Genomic DNA, 20,640 nt, shown 5'->3' with positions numbered 1-20,640 from the left:
CTGGGGTGGGAGAAATGTAATGGATTCCTTTGGAATGAACACCCATTAATTGTGTGGTCTTGCTTTAAGAACTGAGTATGCTAATAATCCAAGGACCAGATGATACTATTGCAGGTAGCAGCATGTGAGACTCAGTATGTGTTACTCTCTAACTGGAAGTTGTCTCTTAAGTAAGCCTGCTGGAGATTTTAAAGTAAATTGAATTGGCACGATCTACCAACCCAGTATCACCGATGTTCCTGATCAGAGCATAACAATACAATTCAAGAATATGGTGTGGTCAAGTGGCTTGTCCAAAAAAAAATGAAGGTAATGATGAGAATTTGAATATCACAGGAAAAAAAGAACATGCTGTACATCTCTATATGCTTTATATTTGATCATAGAATCAATGCAGTAATTGAATAAATATATATTGGGACCTAAGCAAAACAAACCGAAGTGAGTACTTAATTGTGAGCTAGCCAGATTGGTAGCCCATGTGGGTGCCAAGTCTGTCCCAAAATAGGCTGTAGAAATTGCTGGGATGTCAGGACAACCCCTGATGCTATTCGTAAACAAAAACCAAAAGATGCACGGACCAAAAAGCATGAGCTGTAGCCAGAAATGGGTAAGTAAGATGTGCTGACGATGAAATGCATGGGAGCCACAATTATTTTTCTTGGATGTGTGGACCAACAAAAGCAAGGCTAATCTGCTTGTGCTGAACTCAACATTGTAATCATTCGTGGCATCACTAAAATACTGATCATATTGGAAGAGGCAGGGAATACTTGCGTGAGTTGATCCAGAGCTTACAATAAATATAGCCAAAGATTCGATACTGTGGTAATTTTCAAAGGCTTCTGCAATTCCATCAATCAACTCTCCCTGAAAGTTCAGTATTCACATGCGAGCGAGCTGGATGATATGGAATGTCATAACATTCTGTCATGTACAGAATGTAGTTCTATTATACATGGATGCTAAAGAAAGTTGGCACAATCTGGGCATGTTTGATCTCAAGTCATGGGAAAAATCAAACAGCGTGACCAAAATTAAAACTTCCTGATGTTCATGAAGGAATCTTCCAAGAAAAGTCAGGTGTACGTAGGTCAGAAACTTTTCAGACTATAGTTTCTGTCCTAACCAAGGAAAGCCAAAAACATTGTGACAACCCCACAAGACAAAAGATCTGCTGAGATGGCTTCTTTTTTAAACATATGAACACAATGCATACCAAACTTTTCCAACAAACCGTTATTGTTAAGAGAGCTCTATGCGTAGTTTGAGAACTATCAAAATTTTTTTGAATAACTCAAGCAAATGTCAGCAGAACCTGTATCCTACAATACCATAACCCATGGAAGAAGACCATCTTGTAAGTTGATGCATTGCAGGTAGGGCTGGGAGTGTGCATCAAGCAAGATTACAAACCCATTGCATTTTGATGTAAAAGTCATTTGTAAGTACAATCCAATTATCACAATATGGAGCATCAAACACTTCCTCTAGCATTCTGTATTCTGTCATTTGTGCCAGCCAAGTAAACGGTTCATCACAGATCAAACACAAGTCATTGGAAATGATTCAGTAGAAATCACTGAGAAATGTGTCATTGAGACTATATTGACTTCTCATCACTTCTAGTCAAACTACAGGGGCACAGTTTCACCTGCTACAAACCTGGTACCAAAATGGTTACCTCAGACCCACTGAGCAGATAGCCAAATCTGAAGAATGCAGAAATTTCACTAGACTTGCAAGGAGACAGTTTTGAGGCAATGGCATGCTTTCAGTCATTTGATTAATTTTGGTCAGCACGAATGTGACCAACTTTGGGAAGAAATGGCTAATGATCAACTATTGAAAGCACAATGAAAATTTATCATAGGTTGGCCTGACTTGATGTAAGGAGTACCAGACTAGGTGTCTCAAAAGGCATAATCTTTTGAAGAGATAGTAATGCTTGTATTCAAAGCCCTTCACCAGGGCTCGTTCTTACAGCTGCACCAAGGGCATGTGGACAGAGAGTGAACAAAATTGCTGGCATGGTATTGGTCAGAGATCAATAATGTTATCAAGTAGATAGGGCATGCAAGGTGTGCCAGAGTCACCAACCATGGCACAAAGATCCTGTACATCTTCAAATGTGTAATCAGTCACCTGGTCGAAAGTCAGAACAGATTTATTCACCATACGTGGCAATGATTTTTCTCCAGATTACCAATTGTCAGAATATGAAAGGACAATTTAAAGTGCCTCTGTGGCAGATACAATGAATATAGTAAGGACACCTGAAATGGTCATATGTGACAACTGCCATAGTACACAGGCAGACCTTTTTAGGCACATATGCCAAATAGGATGCAAAACATGGCCATTTCACCACATTATCCTAGTCTAAGGTTTTGCTGAATGAATGATTTGCAATATTAAAATGCTAATGAATTGCTAGGAGACAACAGGTTCTTTGTACTGCTGTGCTACACCCAAGAACTACACCCCTGGATACAGGCTTGCCATCATTAGAGAGACTAATGTTTGGAAAGCAAGGCAAGATAACCCTACCCTATCATCACCTGCCAAGGCTGTCAAAAGTACAGGACAAACTGTTTGAGAAACAAGGGAGAGTGAAGTTGGTACATTACCTCCATGTAGGTGTGGAATGGTTTAATTTATGTAGAAATCAGAATCATACAATCTATTTAAGGAACCTGGCTGCCCACAGAATATCCCATTTGTGCCTAGATCTTACAGTGGAGAAACAAACTAACTCTATCTGTACAGTACTCCCAAATGTGCATTGAACATATGCAGACACACTTGGATAATGAAGTTGTGGAGGATCATGACAACCCAACGTTCTTACAACATGCAAGCAAACAATGTACATTTGAGTCAAGAACACCCTGGATGGTTATGCTGTCAGGAGAAGTGGAAGGATTGTCAAATCATCTATCCATTACGCAGACTGTAAACTTAAGTTTGCAAGTCTTCCTATGTAAATAATGTAACAATAAAATTTACCATTTTCTTTTAGTTTTAGTTCATGTAATCAAGGATGAGGATAACATCACATGACCAGAAATCATGAGTTCAAGTAGCAGCATGCTAGACTAAGGATGTGTGTATATATAGTCGCTTTGTAACTGCAAGTTATTAGTATGTATCAAGTGAGCTTGTTTGCGATCTACAACTAAAGTGAAACTACACTACCTATGAATCCAGTATGAGTGTGGTCATTCTGTATTTAGCACAATGTAATACAACGAAAACAAAAATTGCTGGAGAAACTCATCAGGTCTTACAGCATCTGTGGAGAGAAAACAAACTGTTAACATTTTGAGTAGAGGGATCCTTCTTCACAATGCTGTTAGTGCAATATTGAGTTTAAATCTGAGGTGCAGTTAAAAGGTAACTACTTGGTTAGATTTTTCCAGCTTTGTGCATATGTGATGGGTGTGCATTACCTCTGCGGAAAGTGGGTTTAAGATGTTTTTTGTATGTAGGAATGTCAGTTATTTTGAAAGTTTTTGTTGCCAACTTATGGTGGGTGTGTTGTACCAGTTTAAGTACTGTGGTTTTGTAAAACAAAAATTAATGCTTTCTTGTGACTCTTTTAATACACAGCTGATGATTGAGGATATTGATGCATTTGTCTAATACTGCTCCTGCACAAGTCCAAATACACCATAGAAGATATTATTGCTCTATGATTGCATCAACTAATTTATGAATTAGTGAGAATAGAAAGATAATCCTCTGAAAGTGGGGGGGGGAAGTGCTCAAATCTCAAGAAAAGCAATTGGAAAAGATTTATTTTGTGCCTTCATCTACATATGAGGAAAATCATTCTGTAGTTGGTAATGATTGAGGCACCCCTAGACCGTAACCAGTGGGAAATGAATTGATTGGATTCTCTTGTGCTGCTAGCACTCCCTCTAAAATAAAGCATTGAAAAAGTTGTGCCTTGTCAAATGAGGTATAACAGGAATTTTAATGGAGTGTAAACTTCACAGTTATTGCTAATATGCTTACTGTTCCTGAAAAACTGGCTTTATTTATTGAATTTCAAATTTTGCTAAGATATTTTTAATATTATCATTTATATTCGTATCTGAAAAATGTTACTTGCCTTTAACCTTTTGGTTTTCTGTTTGTAAATACCTCATTGTGTTTAGTCAGTTTGATGGCATCACTTGCTGTACAGTTGGCAATCTCTGACTTTGCATCAGATTTAAACAAGCTTTATGACAGAGTTCTCCTTTACCAGAGATTCCGATCATTTGGGCAGCCATCTTCCAAGGTTGGCAACAAGCACTGTTACTTCCCTGCTGACCACAAAATCTAGGCTAGTGGAACTGATTTCAGTACTTGTGGATTTCTGATCAATTATCTTGGCAATGTGTTCAGATCGCATGGGAGTAGGCTGCAGAATGACATTAGATGACTTGCTCCCTTCGGAAGTCTGGGTGCACATGACAACCAAATGGTCTCCTGCATTGTAACCGTTTTATGATCCTGTAATTTGCACAGTAGGTTCTGTCTGCTGTAAGGACTCTTCATTTTTCTCTCTCTTTTTTTAAAATAAAAAGGACTGCAATGCAAGAACTATTTTTGTTTTGAAAGTGGATTTACCAGAATGGCTGCATAATTTCACAGCAAGGAATTTGATTCTTACTGTTAACTTTGTGGCTGTGGATTCCCGCAATGTGCAGATGATCAGGAACTGAGGACTTGTTTGCAAGTGAAGCTGATTGGTTCTCATCTAACTGAGCAGCTCAGAACTGGGAGCAAGTTACAGGGACACAGACACAGGAAGACACGAATATGTGCAATTGTTCTCCCCATCAGAAGCTGTCTACAGTTTTTTTTAAAACTGTTTAAATTTGAGGAAAGTCGGCTTCCTTTCCTGCAGTCTTTGCTGTGCCCTGCAACTTTTGAATTGATATATCAGGATAGACGTGAGCAACAGTTTTTATTTGAGGATGCAGTGCTGTCGTTTTAAAGAGTCTCTTGTACGTTTTGCTTCTACCTTTGTAGGCATAGATTTGTTTTCAGCGCAGCCGAAGTTGGTTACTATTCATTCTTAATGTTCTGGCATAGCTCTATAAACTTATTCTTGAAGACTATCTGGCCTGCAAAGTGTTAACTCAAGACTGTATTTGTATTTGTCCCCGAGATTATTCTTTTTTGGTTTTTACATGTTTTTTTAAAAAAAATTCAATTCCCCTTGTTTTAACTATAGAGAGATCAGATGTTGCATAGAATTTTGAATTAATATTTCAACATTCTACGAAGATTATTAAAGTATTTGATTAAGGATTGTCAGTTGAAATTAAAGAATTTTGAGTTATGTAGATCAGAAAAACAAACAGATTTACTCAGTTCAGTGTTTTTGGATTCTTAGAGCAAGTTGTGAATGAGCTGATTACTGAAAAAAAAATCAAGCATTCATAATATTTGAAATTGATTTGTGGAAAGTGTAGGCCACTTCATATTTTATTTTACTGCTGCTGCTAGCAAGGGCCAAATATAATTTCGTGTGGGAAGCTTCACTTCTTTTAGATGTTTGATCTGTAATTCTGATGCCTGCTGTTGAGCAAACAGGTCCATGATGCAGGGTCTGGGCTTTAATGGTGAAACCATTCACAATTATTGTGTAAATTGTCAAGGAAATACCAGGACACATAGTAAGTGGCAGAATTCAGGAAGTTGCCCCACTCTGTCAAGGCTTCTTGATAATGTTAGCTGGTGGAGACATAGTATTTAAGCCCACAGAATGGATTGGAGGTTCAGTTCTTACTTAGAATAGACCCATTTAGCACACCTGAAAAATTAGGGATTGTCCATTCCATTCTAAGAAGATTTTAAAGCAGGTGATAATTTTTAATTACTATACTACCTGACACTAAAAATGGCTTTGAGTTTGCAGTCTCATTCTAGCTGTTTTCTTTTTGTTTTGCTTTCTTAATCCTATGTTATGCTTTGTTTTTCTTTTATTTCTGTACCTGATTTAAAAATAGAATTTTAATGACAGTTCCTGCCTCTGGTTCTACACTCAATATTAAGACTGAATTGTTTCAGGAGGCCAAGAGTTGGTGTTCAGGTAGGTGCCAGATCTCCTGTACAGGGCAATCCAAAGAAATATGTGTCGAATAATACCAAGTTCCAATGTTGAATGTCTCATGACCTTCATTCACTGCTTAGTAACATCTGCCCATTGCTATCCAGAGGTATTTTATTTAATCAAGTTAAACTGCTTCTTTTCAGTTTTTAAATCTGTGTCACAATGCACACATCGTCTCTCATGTATTAGTGTATTTCTGTTTCTTCATAGTCGAAAGGCTGTGGGTTCAAGCTCTGTTCTAAAGATTTAACTTTTTAATCTAGGTTGACACTTGCATACTACATTAAGAACTGCCCTTCAAAGAGATGTTGAATTCCTCGTTCAGTTGGATCTAAAGATACCTCGGCCCCTTTGAATGGAGAGAAGGGGAGTGGTTATTTGGTCCTCAGTGTTTATCCCTCATTACCAGTTAACCTGCATTTAAACACAAATGTTGCATAGAATTTTACAACATTAAGACCAGTGTGTATCACCATTTGGCCCAAAATGTTTATGGTAGAATTTTTTTGCTTCCCATGAGCCTTGTTAAATCTTAATTGCATCCTATCAACCTTCTGTTCCTTCTTTTATAATGGAACCTTGTTCTGTGCAAATTAGCTGCTGCATTTGCTACATTCCAACTGTCACTGCTTTAAAAGTATTTAATTTGTGAAGTGTTTTCTTTCACTGAAACTGAAAGGTTGTCTTGTGCATGCAAATATTTAGTCATTCAAATCAGTAAATAGTTTCCAAATTGCATATTTAAGTGCCAGAATTGTAAATCACCAACAATGTAAGTACCTTAAATTTTAGAAGTTTCTCATTTAATTCCCTCTCTCAGGTGTAATTTACTTGAAAAATACAATAACGCAGTACTGGGCTGAGCGTGAAGCTACGTCTGGTGATGTACCACCATTTACTATTCCAGAAGAAGATCAACAGTTCATCCGTGACAACATAATAGAAGCTATCATTCAGTCACCTGAGTTAATAAGGTTTGTAGTGGGAAAGATTTGTTTACTTTTAAATGCTACTTCAAAGACTGGTAAATATTCTGTAAATTAACATCTGAATGGCGAATTCGCACAAAAGACAGCATTTCCTTATTTGCAGACAATGTGAGCTTGATGTTGATCCTTGAATTTCATAATCTTTGGCCTCTGAAGTCCTTTTCACCTAGGCTAAGACGACATCTGGAAGCTCTTTTGCAAATCTTTGCTAAAGCTTTGTAGACAACTATAGGTTCATCTACAAAAACAGCTATGACCAACTTGAATGTGTTCTTTTTCCTTCCTTGGTTAATGCCAGGACCTTTCTCCTCTTCCTAAAAACAGTTTTATCTGTCTCTGTCTTTCAGTTTGCTCTGTTTCAGAAATATCAGTGATACTGAATTCATTGGTCTGCATTTTATTTACTTTAAGTACTTTATGAAAATAGTTACTCTTTCATGAGTCCTCCACTTTCAAGATCCTCCTTGTGGCATTTAGGCCATTGTTAGTTCAGTTTGCTGTTCTGATGAGTTAAATTGATGCATTCAAGTGATCAAAAATGGGGTTCCTTTGGGTGTTCAGTCATACACTGGCTTTATTAATTGCTGGCAGCCACATTCATACCAATAGTCTATAATCTCATTTTGGTGTGGTAGATTTCGTTCTCAGCTTCCTTTCCCAGTGTGTGCCTCTGTATTACTGTTTAAATAGTTATAGGTCCTCTTACCTTGTACTTTAGTGCTCTTGCTGTCCTAATCATTTTTACTCCCTCTTGAGACGTGGGCTTCGTTGGCTGGGCAGCATTAATTGCCCATTCCTAGTTGTTTTTGAGAAGGTGGTGCTGAGCTGTTGCCTTGAACTGCTGCAGTCTACATGCTGTAGGTTGACCCACAATTCCCTTTGAGGGAATTCTAGGATTTTGACACAATGACAGTAAAGGAACAGCGATTATATTTCCAAGTCCGGATGGTGAGTGGCTTGGAAGGGATCTTGCAGTTGGTGGTGTTCCCACGTATCTGCTGCTTTTATTCTTCCAGTTGGAAATGGTCATGGGTTTGGAAGGTGCAATGAGAGGGTCCTAGGATTTCTGCAGTGCATCTTGTAGATTAGTAGCAGCAGTATGTACTGAGTGCGGTGGTGGAGGGCCTGAATATTTGCAGATGTGGTGCTTATCAAGCAGGATGCTTTATCCTGGAAGATGTCAAGCTTCCTGAATGTTGTTGGAGCTGTACCCATTTAGGCCAGTGGGGAGCATTCCATCACACTCCTGATTTATGCCTTGTGGGTGGTGGACAGGCTTTGGGTAGTCAGGAGGCAAGTTACCACAGTAATTGACTTGCTGTTGTAGCCACTGTTGATGTGGCAAGTTCACTTGAGTTTCTGGTCACTGGTTACCCTACACAAGAGCACATGCGCACGCACACAGGTTACACTGCCTCTTACTGGTGATGATCGTAGCCTGGCATTTGAATGGCGCACATGTCACTGTCAGCCCAGGTGAAACCCAAACTAGGCAACACTTGGCAGGTATTGCTGAGTAGGTACTGCTTGATAGCACTGATGACACCTTCCCCATCACTTTACTGATGATCAAGAGTAGACTGAGGCAGTAATTGGCTGGGTTGGATTTGTCCTTTTTATGGACAAGACATATCTAGGCAATTTTCCACATTGTCATGTGGATCCCAGAGTTGTAACTGTACTATGGAAATGCTTGGCTGGAGGCCCAGCAAGTTCTGGAGCACAAATCTTCAGTACTGTTAGCATTTGTGTTGAGCAAATATTACTGATGCTTCCTGTTTTGGACAGAGAACGCTGGGTGTTGCCTTGATGTAGGCCTTTTTAAATGGCAGTATGGGGAATAAAGTATTTCTCCCCTTTGAATGCATTGAATTGATCCTTTGGAAAGGAGAAAATCTTTCTATCAAGTAGTTGAGCTTTACAGACAAGGAGGGGTCTTGGATTTAACCTGTAGTCTGCGATACATTAGATCCATGCATGTTGTTTTTTAGAAGTTAAATTGTGGTCATTGATTCTGGATAAGGAAAAGGCTTAAATCACTTTAGAATTAATGCACTCTTAATTACTTTACAATAATCCTTCTGGATGAAGTGTAAATTTCTTGAATGCACATTGAGCTTAGCTATGATAACCCATGATAGAATGGTCAGTCAACAGTGTGAGATTTACACATGCATTGTGACTGTTAGTTTGAATCAGATAATTGAGGAAATAGTAATCTTTTATGGAAAAGGGGAAGGACGCACATCATAATATTGCTGTTCTTACACCAGCTAAACACAATTGTTTAGACTGTATATTGTCCCTTCACTAAGATTTTAACACATGAATGCATCTTCTAACTGTTAAAGTTTTAGACATTACATTTTCAGTAATGTATGATCCTTTTTATATTTTTACTTAAAACTGTCATAGCCTTTATTTTTGAGTAACTGGTATCATGATACCTTTTAATTTTTTTTTAGGGTGCAACTCACTACTTGCATTCACCAAATTATCAAACATGACTATCCAGTCAGGTGGCCAGCCGTTGCTGATAAAATTGGATACTATCTACAGTCTGATAACAGTGCCTATTGGCTTGGGATCCTCCTCTGCCTCTATCAGTTGGTGAAGAACTATGAGTAAGCGCTTAGTATTTTTGGTTCTGAACGGTTTTCCTATTTGCCTTCTGGGTAATATGACCTAAAGGAAGCCAAATAAAAATGGCTTAAAATCTAAGTTATGTTCATAGCTCCTGGTTTTTTTTTTTTTCTTGCCTCCACCCATACCTTCCTCATTCATAAAATCTTTGAGATTGAGGAGCTATTTGAATCAAAGTACTCCTCTTCACTGATTTGGTAGAGCACGGCATAGTGAAGTGCTTTGAGCAGTTTTGAGAATGTGACTTCAGACTGGCCAAGAAGTCGGTCTTCCCAGAAGAACTGATTTGATTTGTGTCGAATGATAGAATGTGCAGTTCAAGTGTAGGAATATATTTCTGGTGTTGTGCTTTATTTTTGATTGGTAGTTTTACATATTTTACATGCAGGTACAAGAAAACAGAAGAACGAAGCCCATTGGTGGCAGCTATGCAGCACTTTCTGCCAATGATGAAAGATCGTTTTGTCCAACTTCTCTCTGATCCTTCAGACCACTCTGTCCTAATTCAAAAGCAGATCTTCAAAATTTTCTATGCACTTGTTCAGGTATTATAATGCAAAATGAAGTGTTACCTCAATACTGGTTCTGTATGCAGTGAGATTGTCTTAAAACATGGCTGTGCTTTGCTATTCCTAAGCATGAGAAACTTGTGTACTGCCCCAAAACAAACTCAAGGCCATCTTTTAATTTACATGGAAGCTCCCTTTTCCATGTTCGAGTAATATCTGTTGGATGTTGAGGAAGTGCAGAGTCTTTTTTTTTGGCAGGGATTTTGAAGCCAAATGTCAAGTCCAGTGATCTTGCTGTTGTACTGTGGTGGACATATGTCAGTGGCTGTAACTTTAGTATCATTGCATTTTATTTCTGAAAGTCAAGTACACGATTCTTGTAAGAATCTTGCAAATCTGAAGTATTTATTCATGCCATTGCAGTAATCAACCATTATGCAATGCTTCATATCAGGTTAACCACACGGTTCTGGAGATCTTCATTTCTGTTTCCTGGAAATAAAGACTTTGTTTGAATTGAGCATTGTCCCAGCTCAGGCTTATCAATATGTTGAATAATAAAGGCACCTCTGAACGTTGCCTGTAGAGCTGTTAAGTATGAGATCAGGAAGCTGCATTAAAAAACTTTGATTAATTCACCCCAGAATTCAAAGCTTTTGTGAAAGCAAATATACTGCTTGGTGCTAGATGTTTAGGTAGATATATAATGTAATTTTACCTTGGTAATTTCTAATGAGCAGGAATAATATGAACCAGCTGCTGCTACTTCCACCTCACTGTCTGGGTTATTTTTCTCCCACTTGAAATATATTTTTGTCTAATGGAGGCATGACTCTTGCATTGCTGAGAAAACTTTGTGTGCAGGATTATTGAGAGAAAACTGGGAATGGCACAGTGAATTAATCATTGAGAGGACCAGTGTAGGCAGATGAGTCCTATGGCCTGGTGCTCGATGTTTGTGATTTTGAATGAAGTGTGTAGTGTGTTATGATCCTAGCCAGTGTTGTTATTATGCAAGTTAGATCCCAGACTGGAATCTGGCCTGCTACATCGTGTTTTGTTTTTAAGTAATCATTAAAATCTCTAGTGTGGAAACCGGCATTCAGCCCATTGAGTCGACACTGACCCTCCAACCAGCATCCCACCCTCCTACCCTATCCCTATAATGCCACGTGTCCCATGGTTAATACACCTAGCCTGTACATCCCTGGACACTCAGGGCAAATTAGCATGGTCAGTTCAACTAACCTGCACACCTTTGGACTGTGGGAGGAAACCGGAGCACCTGGAAGAAACTCATGCAGACACCAGGAGAATAGGCAACTGTCTGTGTGGAGTTTGCACAAAGCTGAAATTGAACCCGGTCTCTGGCACTGTGACGCAGTAGTGCTAACCACTGAGCCACTGTGTCACCCTAATGAGCTGGTACTTCACTCAAACACAAGCATACAGTGCCATAGATTGTTTGTTTGTTTGTTTGTTTGTTTGTTTGTTTGTTTTATTGCTCTAAAAGCTAATGCTTATTTTGGAAAATAGATAGAATACACCAGACTATTTGCATACAACACATGTTGAAAGATTTGGCAACAATAAAGTATAATTCCATTTATCCAACACTACGTCATTACACCATTCCCAACAGTGCAAGTTCCATTTTCTATTACACCTCTAGGCTTGACTTAACTGTTGCTTTCAACTCTTGCTTGATTTCCTCGATTAGTCATACTACTGAACTTAGATTTTCTTAGCTTCAGAGCCCCCTCTTCTGAGTTTCCTGTTCTGATTTGGAACCACTGAGGCAACCTCTTTCTCTACAGTTCTATCACTCTGAGAAACTGTTCCATTCGTATAACTTCCAGCAGGGCATCTGTGAACTGAAACCAAATGTTTTCCATGTGATGTTTTTCCCCTCAGCAAAAAATAAACTTGATCCTTTTCAACTAAAAACAACAAGCTAATGCTTTTCAGTGTTTACTCTGTACAATCAGAAAATTCTCCAAATGCAAATAAATTCCCATTATGTCAGCAGCTCGCTGTCTGTCTAGTACTGGTTTAAGACCATCATGGCTCCAGAAATACTGACATGTTGATCAATAAACACAAACCAAACCCATGTGCCACTAGTTGAAAATCCAAGCTCTGAAATAAGTGATGCTATCAGGCTGGACTTTGAGTTCTTTTGTTTAATAATTTGTTTCCTGCCTATAGTACACTCTACCGTTGGAGCTGATAAGCCAGCAAAACCTTACTGAATGGATGGAAATACTCAAAACAGTTGTCGATAGGGATGTTCCTCCTGTAAGTTTTTTATTTGTTTTCCTTTTTAAATTTTAATCTCTCCCTTTCTAGTATTGACTGCGTAAATATTTGAGCTGGAAGTTTGTTATCTTCTTCAAGGGAAGTGGAACATGAATAAAGATGAAGTGTTGTATGTTTCTTTATCCTTAAGGATGTGGCAAATCGGGTAAACAGTTTTTAAATTTGGAAGCTCCTTGGAACGACTTCTGTTAAATGACTAGATTGGAGAAGCTTGGATGGTTCAGCTTTGAAGAGAAAGTGGATGCGTGATTTGACAAGAATGCTCAGTCATAAGAGATTTGAAGAGTAGATAGTGAGAAACTCATTCCATTGATGGGATGGTTGAAATCCAAAGGGACCCAACTCAAAGGTGACTGGCAAAATATCCAACAGAGGCACAAAGTTGAATTTTATAAAGCAAATTGTTAGTACCTGCCTGTAAAGTGAAGGCACATTCAATTGTGGTGTTTAAAAAGGAATTAGATTAGCCCTTTGAAAGGGACAAAGTTTGAAAGATTATAAAGTAGCGGATAAGGGGGTGATGATTAACTGAGTAGTTCCTGCAGAGAGCTGGCATGAACAATATAGCTAATTTTATTCAGTGCTTTTAGCCATTCTATGTTAAAGGGTTATTTTAAATAGATAGTTGAATTGGGATGTTGAGAGATGATGGTGTAAGTTTTGAAATGCTGCCAGAAAATAAAGCATTCATTTTAAAAGTACATGATAAATATTTGCTTCCCAGGTAAATAGGAAGACTGCTGAATTAAGTTTCTGCAATGATACTGTTTCTTGATAAGCTTTCTGAGTTAGTGTTATACTGGTAAAATGTTGCAATTTTGAATGTAACCTTTTTTCTCATTTGTTCCTCTTATAGCAGTTAAAAATATGTATGCATTTTATTTCCAAGTATTCCTAACCAGTAATTGCTACCCTGTTCTTCTCACTGAAAGTGATCCAGTGCATATCAAATAAGATTGTTCTTAATTGATATTTAAGATTCTAAAGCTTTATTTCACAACCCAGTCAAGGCACTGGACTTAAGCAAGGTAATGATACTGATGACCAGATTGATGTATGTCAGACCATTTGCTGATTCCTTAGCTTAAGGTTCTGATGCACACTGTTTACGTTTCACCTGTGCGCGTTCCTTGCAGAGTATTTCCAATATATTGTCTTTGTCCATGTCTATAATGGTAGTTATGTAAACCTCATACTGCAGGTATATGCTCCTAAATATTCACATTTTTATAATTGTATTTGTGCTGCTTTTAAGGAAACTCTGCAAGTTGATGAAGATGATAGACCTGAGCTCCCTTGGTGGAAGTGCAAAAAATGGGCTTTGCACATCTTGGCCAGATTATTTGAAAGGCGAGTGCTTTTCAGTGTAATTTATACACCAGTCTAGGAACTTTATTATTCCCCATTTTCTGCATGTGTTACTCATAACTGGAGTTTTGTTCCACAGGTGCCATTTATTACTTTACTCAGTTGTCTGTATGTTGAATGTAGTGTTGAGCATTAGAGCTGTGTTAATTCTAACCTCGCCCAGTGTCCATGCGTATCACTCTTGAGATGTCAATGGGTAAAGATCAGGATAGCCTTAGAATGTGTCTGTTGATCAGTTACCTATTTGAAAGAGCTGTAGTTATGGAGCTTTAAAATACATAACTAAAATTTCAAATGTTTCAATGTGAGTACTGAAATATATTTGTATCTATCAGATATGGAAGTCCAGGTAATGTCTCCAAAGAATACAATGAATTTGCTGAAGTATTCCTCAAAGGTTATGCTGTCAGTATCCAGCAGGTATGGTATAATTTCCATACAATTTCTCTAAGATGTGGCATCAAAGACGTTTTTGTTGAATAATGAGTGACTGTAGTAACACTTTGAAACAGCACTTTACCACTTTTACATTGTGTATAGATCATGTATTTTCGATCTTTGCATACTTACGACAATACCTAACATGTTTTAAGTGCATGAATCTCAAAAAGCTAAACTCTAAAGGCAATGGGAATAAGGTTGGAGTCATACCTGACACAGGAAGATTTTTGTGGTAGTTAGAAGTCAGTCATCTTAGTACCAGAACATCTCTGCAGGAGTTCCTTGAGTTAGTGTCCTAGGTCCAACCATCTTCAACTGCTACGTCAAGGACCCTCCTGTCATAAGGTCAAAAATGGGGATATTATATATGATGATATGATGTTCACTATTCACGACTTCCCAGGTATTGAGCTGACCACGTTCAAATGCAACAAGATTTGGACAGATTCCAGGCTTGGGCTGACAAGTGACAAGTAACATTCATACCATACAAATTGCAGAATATGACCATCTCCAATAAGAGACAATCTAATCATCACCATTGACATTCAATGGTGTTACCATCACTGAATTCCCCCTCTATCAACATCTGGGGGTTACCACTGACCAGAAAGTCAACTGGACTTGAGACATAAACACAGTGGCATCAAGAGCAGGTCAGAAGCTAGGAATACTATCATGTGTAACTCACCACCTGACTCCCCAAAGTCTGAGCACCATCTACAAGGCCCAAATCGAGTGTGATCGAATACCCCCCCAATTGCCTGCATGGATGCAGCTCCACCAACACTCAAGCTTGACACCATCCATGGTAAAGTATCCTGCTTGATTAGTACCACATCTGCAACCCTCCACCACTGACGCTCAGAATTGTGTACTATCTACAAGATGCACTGCAGAAGCTCACCAAAGATCCTTTGGTAGCGCCTTCCACCCCATGACTACTTCCGTACCAAAGGGCAAGGGCATCAGATATATGGGACTAACACCACCTGCAACTCACTATCCAGACTTAGAAACATATTGTTGTGTCTTCACTGTTGCTGGGTCAGAATTGGAATTCCCTCCCTAAAGGCTTTGTGGGTCTGCCTACAGTAGGCTGCAGCAGTTCAAGAATGCAGCTCATCACCTTCTCAAGGGCAACTAGGGACAGGCAATAAATGCTGCACATCATCAATGCCCACATTCCACAAGTGAATAAATTTTTAAAAATGGAATATTGACCTTTTTTATTTCAAAAGGAATGGGGTGTGAAAGTGGGATGGTTTTGCTAAAGGCAGACCAAGCATTGGTCAGACCACAGTTGGAGTACTCCGAATGTTTTTGGACTTCTTATCTGAGGCAAGGTATACTAGCAATGGAGGCAGTCCAGAGAACATTAACTGTGATATAGTGTTTGGGGAAGGACTGTTTTGAGAGGTTGAGCAAATTGAGCTTATACTCATCAGATTTCAGAAGAATGAAGGGTGACCTTATTGAAATTTACCTGTTTCTTAGGGGACTTAACAGTGTAGATGTGGAGGTGTTGTTCCCATTTTTGGGAGAGTATAGGACCAGAGAATATAATCTCAGAATGAAGGCTCATCCATTTAAGACAGACGAAGAGGAATGTGTTCTGAGGGTAGTGATACTTTACCGTAGAGTGCTGTCAAGGCTGGGTTATTAACTATGTTCAGGGCCAAGATAGACTGATTTTTTTTTTTTCTCTCTCCGTAAACAGTGAGGGAATTGTGTCATGGGGAAAATGCAGGAAATAGAATTGTTTGAGATCATGGCTGATCTGACATTGAATGATGGACCAGACTGGATAGACTGGCCTACCTCTGCTCCTACCTTGTATCTAAGCTAGCCCTTAACTTGTTATATCTTGTTATAGGTGCTTTTGAAAGTTTTATATCAATACAAAGAAAAACAATATGTGGCTCCTCGAGTATTGCAGCAAACATTGAACTACATCAACCAGGGGGTTGCACATGCTGTCACCTGGAAAAATCTGAAACCTCATATCCAGGTGAGGCTCCTTGTAATTTTGATTGCTGCATGTTTTAAGCAAAAATTCTAAGCAGTGCTTTTATATTGAAAACATAGTAAGATTTTCAATTAACAGTTCTGCCATTCTGTAGTTCAGCTAATTTAATAATGCTATTTTTCCAGGAGTTTTAATCATGTTTATACAGGTTCATATTCAGTGATTGTATCAGTGGAGACCTAATCTTAAGCTACACAATCAGTGGAACTACTTTGACCATTACCTGTTTCAAATCTTCCATGGACGTGTTCTTCATCTGACATCACCAGAATGTTGATATCTGCCAGGTTTTTAAACTGGCAGGATCAACATATCTGAGCCAAGTTATGTGCTCACATTGAGATCATTGGTTGTGTTATACTTTCTCAATTGATATGAAATAATATAGCACAGGAGGTCAGCTAATAAACTAGAATGAGAAGCTGTTTTCTGTCATACTGGTCATGCCAGAGCTAACCCCTTCACCACCACCCCCCCCCCCCCCCCCCCCCAAAAAAAAAGTAGGAAATTGAAACCCAGTTGCAGTTTCTCTCATTTACTAAAGTCTAAGGAATGCTTAGATGACAATTACTTTAACCAGTTAAGCAATCGGGAAACTTTTTAAAAGTTTTAATTCAACTGCTACTTTACATCAAGACTTTGTCACAGAATACAGCATGGATTTTGGTTAATCCTGAGTCGAATGATATATAGTTCATACTTGGGAAATCAGATAATTGTGAAACTCTTTGCATTGAAGTGGTGAATAATATGGGGTGAGTGTGGGGAGAACCTGCATCTCCCAGGTGGCTCAGCTAGTTGTACCACTTGTAGGCTTTTATTCTGGCTTCTCGTGGTCCCTTGTGTTTACACTGGATGTCCGTAGCTCTAACAACAGAACATATCCAGAATTCTTTCTTGAAGCAAAATGCAGTACACAATAGTGCAAAACTCTTACCCGTGCAATGCTTACAACCTCAAGTGATCACCTCACTCCATCTGGATCTCCAGCTGCTGATCAGGCAACCTCTTGAGTTGGCTAAATGTATTCTGAGAAGAAAAGCTTTCTTTAACTCTTTTTCCATTCAGACAAGCTGTGTGTTCAAACTTTGACTTCTCCAGTCTCCAACAAATGTGGTGTTTTCCATTGCCAGTTGGATCAATTAATCTGTGAGAAACTGGTTGTTTTCCTTGAAAAGAGGCTTATTTCTTGGTCTTAGCAAACTTCCAACGCAACCTTAGCTTGCTCAACTGTTGCCACTTTTGTATTCTAATCAACCATATGATTCTTGGACAATATAACTGCATGATTAGTACGTTGTTTAACTGATGTAGTCCATATTATCACCTCTCATTTTGCTGTGTTGGTTTTAAATCAGACTGTAGCCTTTGAGTTGCTGTGACAACTCAGTCCACTGCTGTTATTACAACATTTAATTAAACACTTGCTTTCAGAAACACACAAAAATATACTAAAAGCAGTGACCATCCTAATCATTTAGGTCCTCATAAGGCTGCTTTTTTATTTAATTCAACTAACTCAAACTTTGGTTTAATATCCACATAATATTCTTTTCCTGCTTGCCCTTCTTGACCTGTCTGCAGCCTTTATACGCTATCCTCCTTCATTGCCTCTTAGCTTTCATTCTAGGTGGCTGGCACTGCCCTCATCTGAATCCATTCCTATCTATCTAATTTTAACCAGAGAATTGCATGAAGTGTCTTCTGTCTCTGCGTTTGTACTGTTATTGAGGGTGGGCTCCATGGTTCTGTCCTTAGTTCCCCTACTGATTCACAGTTGTTTGCTGGTCCTTGGCATCATCCAAGGGCACAGCATTAGTTTTACATGTATGTTGATAATATCTTGCCACTACCTTGCTTGACTTGACCATTGCTGTAACGTTAGCAGATGGGTTATTTGACATCTGGTACTGACTTAGCAGAAGCATCCTGCAGTTAAATATTAGAAAGACTAAAGCCAAGATTTTCAGTTATTGCTCCAAATTCTATTCCCCTGCCAGCTTTATACTACTACTTGGCAACAGCCTGAGACTAAGTCAATCAGGTTGTATCTTTGGTGTCACACTGAATCTGAGATGAACTTGCCAATGGATGTTAAAACTGGCCCTGTTACAGCTCATCTACTGCTGAAGCCCTAATTTGTGCTTTGTTAACTCTAAACACATGTTCCAACATACTGACTTGCAAATTTTGTCCTGCATAAACTTGAAGTTACTTGAACCGCATCTGCTTGCCTTAATTTGCAACAGGTACCATTCCCTGTTATCCCAGTGCCTTCTGACATCCCCCGGGCAAACAGCATTTTGATTTTAAAATTTTCATATTTGTGTTCAAATCCTATCAGCTCCACATCATTTAAGTTTTTTGCACTTTTATAATTCTGGCCTGTTTTGCATTCTCAGTCCTATTCGCTGCACTGTTGATGGCTGTGTCTTCAGCTACCTAGCCCTTAGACTCTGGAAATAACTCTGTTACACCCCTGTGCTCATCTGCCTCACAGACCTCCTTCTAAGACGCTACTTTGCCTCTTTTTGGTCAATCTTAGAGTCAACTGACCAAATGTCATCAAATGTAATGTGGTGTCATACTTTGTACAGCGCTTGGGTAAAGGGCTTGGGGCATTTCATTTTAAGCACAAATTATTGTAAATGCACAAGGGCAGAGATTTTAAATTGGCTAAGTTTCAGGGTTTGGGAGTGGGGAACAGGAACTGTTCCATTGACTTTCGTGCCTGAAAAATTAGGGCAGTTGTTAAGGTTCCTCCTACTAATCCAGTGATTCCCAATGGACAGTGTGTTAAGCGAGAACAGCAAGTATGATGGCATCCAAGATTGGAAGGCTACAGACATTCACTGTCTGGCTCACGTGAAGAATGGTCAAGTGGGTAGGGTATCAAAGAGATGTAATATATTGAAATTGAACACCAACTAGAAACAAATGTTTGGGAGAAAAGTATGTTGAATTTGTGAATTTTTTGAGTTTATTGTAATGAATTGTTATGCTAACATGTTTGATTTGACATTTGCAGGGCATTATCCAGGATGTTGTCTTCCCCCTGATGTGCTACACAGATGCAGATGAGGAGCTCTGGCAGGAGGATCCGTATGAGTATATTCGAATGAAGTTTGGTAAGATATTATTTTGGCTCATAGGTGAGGGTATTAATTTACAAACATGTATTATTTCATTCCTTAAGATATGGAGCCTCATTGAAAAATAAATGGTATTTTTAAAAATAAAATCTGTCCTTAGACTTTTCCACTAAATCCCTGTGGTTATGTTTAGATAATTTAAGCAAACTACCTCCTTTTGCATTAATTCCTGGCTATGGTTATTCTGTATGCACCATGTTGTCCTTGAATATTTTATCCAAGCAAGCACTGTCCATATTGAGCAGAGACAACGGATAGCAGCAAGCTTTCATGCAATCTCAGCTCATTGAGATGAATCTTATCCCATTAGCTGCAAGGTTATTTATACTAGGAATTGTTGGATGTAAATTTTTAAGGGTAGGAGTGGGGAACCTGACATTTTATCCTTCTCCCAACGCCATAAGCCCTGCTCCCCACCCAGAATTGTGTACTCATTAGATTTTCATAGGTTACTTAATGCATGAAACTACAGTCTTTGTTACAGTTACCAATCAGTGCTAAAAGTATTAGCTGAAGCTGTGCAAGGTTAACTATAGAATTGCATTTCCTGACCAAGTTTGTTGTCACAAATTTACTTCAAAGTTTATTCTATTTTTTTTCTTTCACTGATGTGGGCTGACACTATGCCAGTATTTGTTAGCCATCTTTAATTGCCCTTGAAGTGGTGGTGAGTTGTCTGTTGGACCATTACAGTCCAAATTATTTAGGTGCACCCATAATGCTCCTAAGGAGGGAGTTAAATGGTTTTTACCCAGCTTTTGAAGGAACAGCAGTATAGTTTGAAATCAGGAAGATGTATTTGTGGAGTAACTTTTTCATGCGGTATTCCCATGCATTGGCTGCCCTTCCAGGCAGTAGAGATTTCAAGTTTGGAAAGTGCTGTCGGAGAGAGTTTGAGTTGCTGCAGTGCATCTTGTAGATGATGCTTACTGATGCCATCATACATTTTTTGGTGAATGGGGTGCCAGCCAAACGGGCTACTGTCTTCGATGGCGTGATGCTTCTTGAGTGTTAGAGTTGCACTCATCCTGATAAGTGTACATCACATTTCTGACTTGACCCTTGATGATAGTGGGCA

The 20,640-nt window shown here is 38.8% G+C and overlaps 1 protein-coding gene across 1 annotated transcript in view; it reads left to right on the top strand.

The window, feature by feature from the left end:
- The window catches only part of ipo7 (importin 7), a 52,205-nt gene that overhangs the window by 5,444 nt on the left and 26,121 nt on the right, over positions 1 to 20,640 (top strand). The window contains exons 3-10 of the mRNA XM_020533446.2: positions 6,933 to 7,086; positions 9,567 to 9,725; positions 10,133 to 10,289; positions 12,462 to 12,551; positions 13,828 to 13,922; positions 14,276 to 14,360; positions 16,258 to 16,392; positions 19,439 to 19,538. Of these exons, the coding sequence (XP_020389035.1) occupies positions 6,933 to 7,086; positions 9,567 to 9,725; positions 10,133 to 10,289; positions 12,462 to 12,551; positions 13,828 to 13,922; positions 14,276 to 14,360; positions 16,258 to 16,392; positions 19,439 to 19,538 (975 nt within the window). The remainder of the gene's footprint in view (positions 1 to 6,932; positions 7,087 to 9,566; positions 9,726 to 10,132; positions 10,290 to 12,461; positions 12,552 to 13,827; positions 13,923 to 14,275; positions 14,361 to 16,257; positions 16,393 to 19,438; positions 19,539 to 20,640) is intronic.

The sequence above is a fragment of the Rhincodon typus genome, chromosome 17 (assembly GCF_021869965.1).
Source record: "Rhincodon typus isolate 14 chromosome 17, sRhiTyp1.1, whole genome shotgun sequence".
Taxonomy (NCBI): domain Eukaryota; kingdom Metazoa; phylum Chordata; class Chondrichthyes; order Orectolobiformes; family Rhincodontidae; genus Rhincodon; species Rhincodon typus.
Note: the sequence above shows the minus strand (reverse complement) of the source record. Positions and strands in the feature narration are given on the sequence as shown.